The following is a 9,395-nucleotide window of genomic DNA, read 5'->3' on the forward strand; positions in this document are numbered from 1 at the left end:
AGGGGACTGAGGCAACATATGTCTATTCCCATTCGTCATCATCCTTTGTTCTCCTTTCAACTTTTTGGCAAAAATGAGTTATGTATCACAACTTCATTATTTTACTAGCTACTGCCATACTAAACATATTTTCCATTTTAGCTGATCATGGAGAATTAGATAGGCCAACAGCAAATTTCGGACAATGTAGCATGGCCATGGGGCACATTTCTGCCGTTTCCATAAAAAGCACAACAGTTATGAATATGTAAGTTATGAAGTATATCCCAAATTTCATTTTCTACCCGCTCACCAACTCTCATATTTAGAACATGTTCAGACCAGCCAGAAACCTAGTTTAACTGGCCATTAAAGTTCCCAGAGTCACAGGTAGATTCATTTTATATCCCCAAAATCGCCTGGAAATTACATAAAAATGTTTACAAAAATTAAATCAATCCACATTATGGTTGCTGAGAAAAAGGCCTAAATGATACTAGTCCTATTAAATTAATTGTGAATGTTCATGTGGGACCAATAGCAGTTTCTGTCACATGCCTCACTTCGTGGCGCTTGCTCCTCCGAGTTCGGTTACGAGGCGGTCATTATGGGTGCCGCCACGTATCTGCTGTGCATACTGTAGCGGTCTAGTTGTTTTCTCGTTGTGTTCAGGCAGGCTTAAAGGCCACGTCCTCCCTGCGCGTTGCAACCGCTTCAGTTCCGGGTTTCGCTTCTGAACCTGTAGCGTCTTTGGTTCGCTGCGCTAAGTTTTCCTCTTTCCTTCCCATATTGGGCTTTTCACCTGGCTCTCTCACCCTCTTGCGGCCCCGCCGCTGCCTATCTCTCTCTTCGCCCTGTCTTCCGGCTCTTTCTCTCCATCTCCGCCTCTCACTTACCTGGTTTCTCTGTGATTTCCTCCTCGCGGTCTTTCTTCTGGTGTGCCTCATCTCACCGCTCCTGTTCCAGTCCTGCTCTGTTGTTCGTGGAAGTTTCCCCATTTTGGTCTGGATCTCGTTCGAGCCTGCAGAGCCCACCTTCCACCTTCGGCTGGGGTTTTTTATGCTTAACGGCTTTTTCCCCATTAGTCCCTTACCGGGGAAGGGGCCACTGGTAAAGTTGTTTTCAACTATCCATTGTGGCTTCTCTTCGGGAGCGTGACACTGTCCACAAAAAAAAGAAGGAAAGAAAGAAGAAGGATTATCTCTCCAGGAGACCGTATGTAGAGATTACTTCTGATTCCTGGTTGTCAGGTGAGGAGGAGGTAGAAGAGGGGAGGTCAGGATCTTGGGAGTCTTCAGCCAGGGGGTCTGACAGTTTGCAACGCCAAGAAGAAGATATGGCTACTGAAGAACAACTCCAAGAGCTGGTGGCTGCAGTACAAAACCTCTCTGCCGAGGTCCGTAACCTCTCATTGGAGGTGCAAAACGTAAAGGCGGAAAACTCAGTTTTGAAGCAGTTGGTTACAGTCCGAGAACCCAGACAGGTCGACTTGCCTCCCATGTCACTTCCTACTGGCAAATTTTATGGGACTCTTAAACAGTTAAAGGAGTTTTTGGACGCCTGTAACGTGTACTTTACCTTCCGTCCCAATACGTTCACTACAGGCAATTCCCGAGTTGGGTTTGTCATCTCAAACATGTCAGGGAATGCATTAGCCTGGGCTACCCCTTTAGTCACCACAGGTGATCCTGCACTTCAGGACTATAATGCATTTCTGACCTTACTCAAACAGAATTTTGAAAGACAGGAAATATCATACACTGCTTGTGAAGACCTCCTCGATATACGCCAAGGACAAGCAGATGTTCTCTCTTACATCTAGAATTTCTAAAGACTGGCAACAGAGACTGGGTGGTCGGAGCAGTCCCAATTCGTCATCTTTAGATGAGGTCTTCGTGAAGACATAAAGGATGAGTTGGCAAGATCCGCCAGGCCTGCTACGCTGTCGGATTTACAGGCCTCAGCTCGACAGATTGAGTATAGACTACAGGAGAGAAAGCAGGAAAGACGTCGCCATCGCTCCTCTGCCTTTGCTCCTGACCTTCCGCCTCCTCCCTCATCCGTCAATACACGCACTGATGAGCCAATGCAGATTGGAACCACCAGACCTTCACTTACCCCCTGTCACGGCTCGCTCCCTTCGCTCCCGTTCCCGCCACTTGGGGGCATGTTTTGGGGTTTATTCCCTACTGGACATTTCCTCCAAACCTTATGCTACAGTGTTGTGATGAATTGGGAGCGCTAAAACCTTATTTTCCAAGTTACTTCCCTTCCGGATCAATTCCAGGTTTTTGGCAGCCAGCATGCTACTTTAATCAAATGACTATGCTTCCCAGAATGCCTGGCTCACTGCTTCACCTCCTCCCTTGCAGGACAAGGTTGGGTGGAGGATAGGCAACACCTGTGGCTGCAGGTGCAGCAGGCGGCACACCTGAGGGGGGTGCTCGTTAAGCAGCTTTAAAAGCCTCAGTTTGCTTCAGTCCAGCGCTGGTCATTGTTGCAGTGTTCCTGTTGTGACTGGTTCCTTGTTCCTTGTTTCTAGCTTTCGTGCCTGGTTCCTAGTTCCTGTTTCTTGTTCCTCTGCCCTGGATTTCGGATTCATGTGCTTAATTGATTTCTGCTTTCTGGATTTCCCTTTCTGTCTTCCTCTGTCTGCAGGCAGCCTTTCTCTGTGCTTTACCCTTTGATGCAGCCCAGTTTGCCTGTGTTCTCTGTTTCTTTGATGCTGTCCTTTGCTACTGTAAAACTTGATGCATTAGTCTTTCCCTTTATAGATTTAGCTTCCTGCCTTTTCTTCTTGGATGGGCGGGAAAGGTTTCCTTTTGTGATATCATTTTCCCTGCTCCTGATCCTTACTTTCTATTGGGATCGATTCCATGTTTTCCATTGCACTTCTGCATTTATTTCCCATTTGATTATTAGGTGTGTGGTGCTGTTGTAACTAGTCCCTGTGTGAATGCCTTTTGTTTTCCTCACTATTCTACAATCACAATTCCTACTTGCCCCTTGACTTGGGTCTTATGAATTTAGTTTTCCTCCACCCATTGCTGTTATAGCCTTCTGGGTCCCTGTTTGATCTACTGGGTTTGTGAAATTACTGACATTCAACTGGTCTTTCCGGTCCTCGTGAGTACTGTTTCTAAGTTCCTTATTCAGTATCATCCAGAGTGTCAGCTCACAGATCCTGTCCTTGCTTGCCCTCTACGTGGGCTTAGCGCTGTCAGTGTCTGTAATAGCATAGTGGGTAAGGAGTTTGCCGACTTTTCTTTCAGTCATAAGGAGGTTCTAAGTGCTTACCCCACATCCCTTTTCATATATTGGTATTATTGTTTCACTCTATTTGCACTCCTGTGTTTTAGTATACACGAGTCTTGGGTATTGTATGCACGTTGTTAGATTCAAAGTTGTTCACTGTGCGATTCCGTGCACATTTCCCTTGCCATATTCATTGCCTTCTTCCTTTCTTAACAGAATGACCAGCCGTTATTCCCGTTTGAATATGGCCAGTTTAAGAAAGAAAGGCAGCAAGGCCACTAAAAAGTTTGTACAGAAAGCTTCCCTTACGTTTACCTGTGACAATCAAATCACTGATCCTGACTTAAATGAACTCCTTGACACAAATGGGTATTTACGTGCAAAGTATTTTTCCCACAGCATGGCCCATCGTACATTGCCTGATCCTAGTTCTGTCTTTAATTTTGATCCAGATTCTATGTCTGCACAAGCCCTAGCAGCGGAAAACAACACACTGCTAGATTTATTACACACGAGTACCTCTGTTGTTGAACCCCATGATTCCGGTTGTGCTTTATCTCAGATTGAACAGTTTCATGATTCAAACATAAAGAATGGAGGGGTTCCTTGCATATCTTCTGTTTTCAGCCCTCAGTCTACAGTTTTTTTTTTTTTTTTTAAACTTTCTTTATTGATTTTCAACAGATTGATAGACCACAAACATATCAGGTACTGCATATACATTACACGTCCATAACTTCCCCCATACCACCCCAAGACTCCAATCAACTCCACTGTTCAATATCAAGCCAGTTCAGAGGTCAGGGCTGGCCGATCAACTGGGGGGTCATCCACCGCTCCAAGGTGGAGTAATGGCACGGTCAGCGACACCCAGCGATGTAATTCCTCACTGGAGTCCAGCCTCTGTTCGTGGATAGCGGTTTCCCACGCTCCGGTCTCGGCTGCCATCCACTTGGTGAGGTCGTTCCACCATTGTGCTTCAATCGGGCCTCTGGGGCTCTTCCAACACATGGCTATGCGTCTTTTAGCCGTGATATAAATTAAGTCTTTGAGTCTATTTAGGGGTTTGTTTTTGCGATCACGGCTGCACCTGCCCAGGATGCAGGCCACAGGGCTATGTACGTCCAGTTCAATGTCTGCTTTTGCCACCCTTCCCCGCACCTGTATCCAAAAGGAGCGTATCGCTGGGCAACCCCAGAACATGTGAGTCATTCCCGCCTTCGGCTCATTGCATTTAGGGCATAGCTGGATGGCTGCGCCCTTGAAAGACGATATAGTTTCCGGAGTTAGGTAAGCCCTGTTGGTAATGTATAGTTGGATAAGTTGCAGGCGGGCGTTTCTGGAGATTTTCTTGTGATAGAGGGTTACTCCTTCCCATTCCTTGTCGTCAAATTCCCGGCCCAGTTCGTGTTCCCACTTCCCTCTGCTCCTGAGCTCATTCCTGGTCGTGCCTAACATTAAGGCTTCGTAGAGCCGTGAGGTCTCTCAGTCTACAGTTTACTCCTCTGTACAAGTACTTACTGTAGTCCCTAATGCCAAGAGGTCTGATGTCAATAGTCTGCTTAAGGGAAACACAGACCAAGTCGGTAAGAGAGAGTATAGATCACAAAACCTGCAAGCAGTAAATGACAATGTACAATCAGTGCACATCCGGATGACTAGGGCAGGATCCAGCCCTGATGCCACCATGCCTTCCCCTGTGCCTACTGATAGGGATGTACAGTTAAGGCGGGGCATGCTAAAAGCTGAATTTGAGGAGTTAAAACAAGAATACATTACTTTACTAGAGGAGAATAAAACCTTACAGTCTTTTCTGAATACACCTCAAACTTTATCCGTTGATGAAGTGAATACTGTTCAGTCCCTGAGTGCGGAGATTTCTGTAGGTCATGATACTTGTCAATATGTAAAATCTATTGGGAGTGAAAGTCCTTTTTCTAGCAGAGCACTTATTCAGGGCACAGGTTCTGACAATTGTTCTACCGTTTGTCAGGAATTGCTGTTAGCTGAAGATTTACAAGCCACTCCTTTACCTAAGATTTCCTGTGTAGCAGTTTGTCATAATTCTGAGCTTGAACGCATACATGCTTATGATTTCCAAACACAATCCACAATGGTTGCATACACAGAATCAGTCCCTACTGTAGGCTTAGGTTCTGCCCTTGATCTAGCTGCTGAGACTGAAGTAGACATTCAAGATGATGTGGAAAACGATGCTACCTCTGTGTTCGCTCCTTCTTCTGCCAATTTTTGTCTCAATGGTCAAAGACAGTACATAATTCTTGTTTTGATGGACTCATTCCACAGTATACTGAACCAAAGACCCGGCAGGCGATTCCTGAACTGTTGATTGTTAATATGCCACTTTCAGAAGCTAAGACAGAGGAATGGACACTTGACGAAATCCTGATTAACAGAGACTTTACTATGGTGATTCCTCTGGTTGATTTTGACTTCTACAAACGAAGAGACTCTGTGTCATCCACTAAGGAGAGGGACGGCATGGGTACAGCTCAGTCTTTGGTTACTGGTGCCAAGGAGTCAACCGCCCTAAAGGTGCTTTCCATTCCTGAGCCACAAATGTGTCTGTCGACTTCTGGGACTCCAGTCTGTCCTCCTAGAACCATGGACTCTTCAATTATCCAGTCCACGGCTCTACAGTCATCGTTGACACACGTGTCTTCAATCAATGAACAATTGCTGTGCCTGCCAGTCACTCAAGAGCCTTCACCATGTACGTGGTCAGAGCCAAAGACTTTGACAAGTTTGTCTTCAGCTAACGGGACGGCTCCAGCTTGCATGCCGTCAGCCTCAGAATTTCCTCTGGCAGACCTGTTTTCGGCTACAGTGACTCATCCAGCGGGTTATCCTTCAGCCATGGAGCCTCCGGTAGCACATCCTGAGTGCATGTCTTCAGTCCCAGAGCCTACCGCTAGTTTGGCTTCAGTTCATGAGACCTGTATCCTGCTCAGCCTCACTGCCAATATCGGAGGTGCACCTGTCTACTCTGTCTGATCATGTTGCATATTCTTCTACTTCAGAGTTACCTCCTGAATACCAACCATTTCTTATGGATGAACGTCCAGCCTGCCCTTCTTATGCTTCAGGGGGATCACCAGAATGCCTGCCTTTTACACAAGTTGATTCTCCCAACTGCTTGACTGTAGCTCCCGAATATGCAACATCTGAGTCTGAGACTTCTGCCAGCTCTCTCTTCAGAAACATCAAGCTGGATCACGACTCGGGAGGGCCTTACATGCGAGGCCATTGGACTAGCCTGGAGTATTACGAGAGGGAGACGGATACCATCCGCCATGGCCCAGTCACCGAACAAGTAGCCGACCAGGATAGCGGGCTGGGCGGTTCGGATTTGGGGGTTGGTTTGGATCAGCCGCTTGACAGCTTTCTTGTTGCCGGATCCCACATGAGCCTGAGGGAGGGGACGGGCACGGCCCCCCAGCTGCAGCACCAGTCGGGTGCAAGTAGCCAAAGGAAGGGTATGACTGCTGCAGTTCAAGATGTGCCTGCTATTGCTCCTGCTGCGAGTGTGCCTGATGTACCAAGTACTGCATCTATCACTCGTATCGGTAGGCCAAACGTCCCTGCGGTTGTATCCCACGTGCAACAAGGTGGCTACATGACTGACACCAGGAGTGCCAGCCTCGTGCAACCCATTGGACTTCCAGGCCCCCAAGGTGTGGAACAGATGCAGTTGAACCTTGGTCACCCTCAACCACAGGCCTTTACCCAGATGGATGACGGGAGAAGATCCGAACCTCTACCTCGGCCGCCACCTTCTTTTTCTGAACATGAACATTTCCTGAAACCTGCTATTTTCTCACCTCCTGTGTGTTCGCTCTCGGCAGGGAGGCTACCAGAGCATCTACCATTGTCTAAAGCATGTTGCACCAGCCTGCCTCCCTCCTCAATGATGTATGAGTGTTCGCTCCCAGTGTATGAGCTTCCTGGACCTTCCAACTCTGCTTCGGGTCCTGCAAGTCCTTCATGCCTTTCTTCGACCCATGAGTCTCTTCCTCACCGAAAACCTGCCTATGGCTCTTCTAGACTGCGGCCTGATTCTATTCATTCCAGTCCTTCTGCTTTTGCCCGCGGGTCATCTTTTCCGTCAGTGCCACCTCCGAAGACAAAGCGCTCCTGTCATGGAAGGAAGATGTTTTGTGCGGGTGACGATCGCCTGGAGTCGGCCGTGGGAGTGGGTATACTGTCACGGCTCGCTCCCTTCGCTCCAGTTCCCGCCACTTGGGGGCATGTTTTGGGGTTTATTCCCTACTGGACATTTCCTCCAAACCTTATGCTACAGTGTTGTGATGAATTGGGAGCGCTAAAACCTTATTTTCCAAGTTACTTCCCTTCCGGATCAATTCCAGGTTTTTGGCAGCAAGCATGCTACTTTAATCAAATGACTATGCTTCCCAGAATGCCTGGCTCACTGCTTCACCTCCTCCCTTGCAGGACAAGGTTGGGTGGAGGATAGGCAACACCTGTGGCTGCAGGTGCAGCAGGCGGCACACCTGAGGGGGGTGCTCGTTAAGCAGCTTTAAAAGCCTCAGTTTGCTTCAGTCCAGCGCTGGTCATTGTTGCAGTGTTCCTGTTGTGACTGGTTCCTTGTTCCTTGTTTCTAGCTTTCGTGCCTGGTTCCTAGTTCCTGTTTCTTGTTCCTCTGCCCTGGATTTCGGATTCATGTGCTTAATTGATTTCTGCTTTCTGGATTTCCCTTTCTGTCTTCCTCTGTCTGCAGGCAGCCTTTCTCTGTGCTTTACCCTTTGATGCAGCCCAGTTTGCCTGTGTTCTCTGTTTCTTTGATGCTGTCCTTTGCTACTGTAAAACTTGATGCATTAGTCTTTCCCTTTATAGATTTAGCTTCCTGCCTTTTCTCCTTGGATGGGTGGGAAAGGTTTCCTTTTGTGATATCATTTTCCCTGCTCCTGATCCTTACTTACTATTGGGATCCATTCCATATTTTCCATTGCACATCTGCATTTATTTCCCATTTGATTATTAGGTGTGGGGTGCTGTTGTAACTAGTCCCTGTGTGAATGTCTTTTGTTTTCCTCACTATTCTACAATCACAATTCCTACTTGCCCCTTGACTTGGGTCTTATGAATTTAGTTTTCCTCCACCCATTGCTGTTATAGCCTTCTGGGTCCCTGTTTGATCTACTGGGTTTGTGAAATTACTGACATTCAACTGGTCTTTCCGGTCCTCGTGAGTACTGTTTCTAAGTTCCTTATTCAGTATCATCCAGAGTGTCAGCTCACAGATCCTGTCCTTGCTTGCCCTCTACGTGGGCTTAGCGCTGTCAGTGTCTGTAATAGCATAGTGGGTAAGGAGTTTGCGGACTTTCCTTTCAGTCATAAGGAGGTTCTAAGTGCTTACCCCACATCCCTTTTCATATATTGGTATTATTGTTTCACTCTATTTGCACTCCTGTGTTTTAGTATACACGAGTCTTGGGTATTGTATGCACGTTGTTAGATTCAAAGTTGTTCACTGTGCGATTCCGTGCACATTTCCCTTGCCATATTCATTGCCTTCTTCCTTTCTTAACACCCCCGAAGAGAGGAAGAGAAGAAGGGAGAAAGGACTGTGCGCCTATTGTGGCTCCGATCAGCATCAAATCCGGAGTTGCACTGAGATTCCTTCTTGGAAATCGGGAAACAAACACCCTCGGTCCTAGGAGGGACGGGACACCGAGGGGTTTCATCTAGTCCCTATGTTTCGCTGTCTGTAGCTCCAACCAACCAGTCAGAAGACTCAAGACTTATGATACTCATGGTCACGCTTTGTGTGGATCAGCGTCAAGTGGAAGCACTGGCCCTTCTAGATTGTGGTGCTGCTGGGAATTTCATCGATACCATTTAGGCAAACAAGGTGGGGTTACAGAGAGTGGATAGAAAGGAAGACCAGAAGGTGGAAGGAGTGGATGGTAGCCTGCTCAGCTCTGGGCCTATTACTCAAACCACCGAACGTCTTTGATTTCTGATACACCAACATTCTGAGGAAATTCAGTTTGATATCATCAGAGCAGCTCATTTTCCCGTGATTCTCGGCATCACTGGCTGCGAAGACAAAACCCGGTAATCGAATGGTCAACTAACAGTTTGAGTTTTGAGTCTCTTTACTGCAAGAAGAATTGTTT

The 9,395-nt window shown here is 47.2% G+C and overlaps 1 protein-coding gene across 1 annotated transcript; it reads left to right on the plus strand.

Annotated features, from left to right (window-relative positions):
* The first annotated feature begins 1,315 nt into the window (after positions 1-1,315).
* LOC138452885 (protein LDOC1-like) lies at positions 1,316-1,801 on the plus strand. Its single transcript, XM_069605232.1, has one exon. The coding sequence runs from the start codon at positions 1,316-1,318 to the stop codon at positions 1,799-1,801; it is 486 nt and encodes a 161-aa protein (XP_069461333.1).
* Positions 1,802-9,395: the final 7,594 nt, after the last annotated feature.

This window comes from Ambystoma mexicanum, chromosome 4p (genome assembly GCF_040938575.1).
Source record: "Ambystoma mexicanum isolate Mex_15411 chromosome 4p, UKY_AmexF1_1, whole genome shotgun sequence".
Lineage (NCBI taxonomy): Eukaryota > Metazoa > Chordata > Amphibia > Caudata > Ambystomatidae > Ambystoma > Ambystoma mexicanum.

Excerpts from the sequence above, each read along its gene's own strand:
- LOC138452885 (XM_069605232.1), top strand. The coding sequence starts at position 1,316 with ATGGCTACTGAAGAACAACTCCAAGAGCTGGTGGCTGCAGTACAAAAC.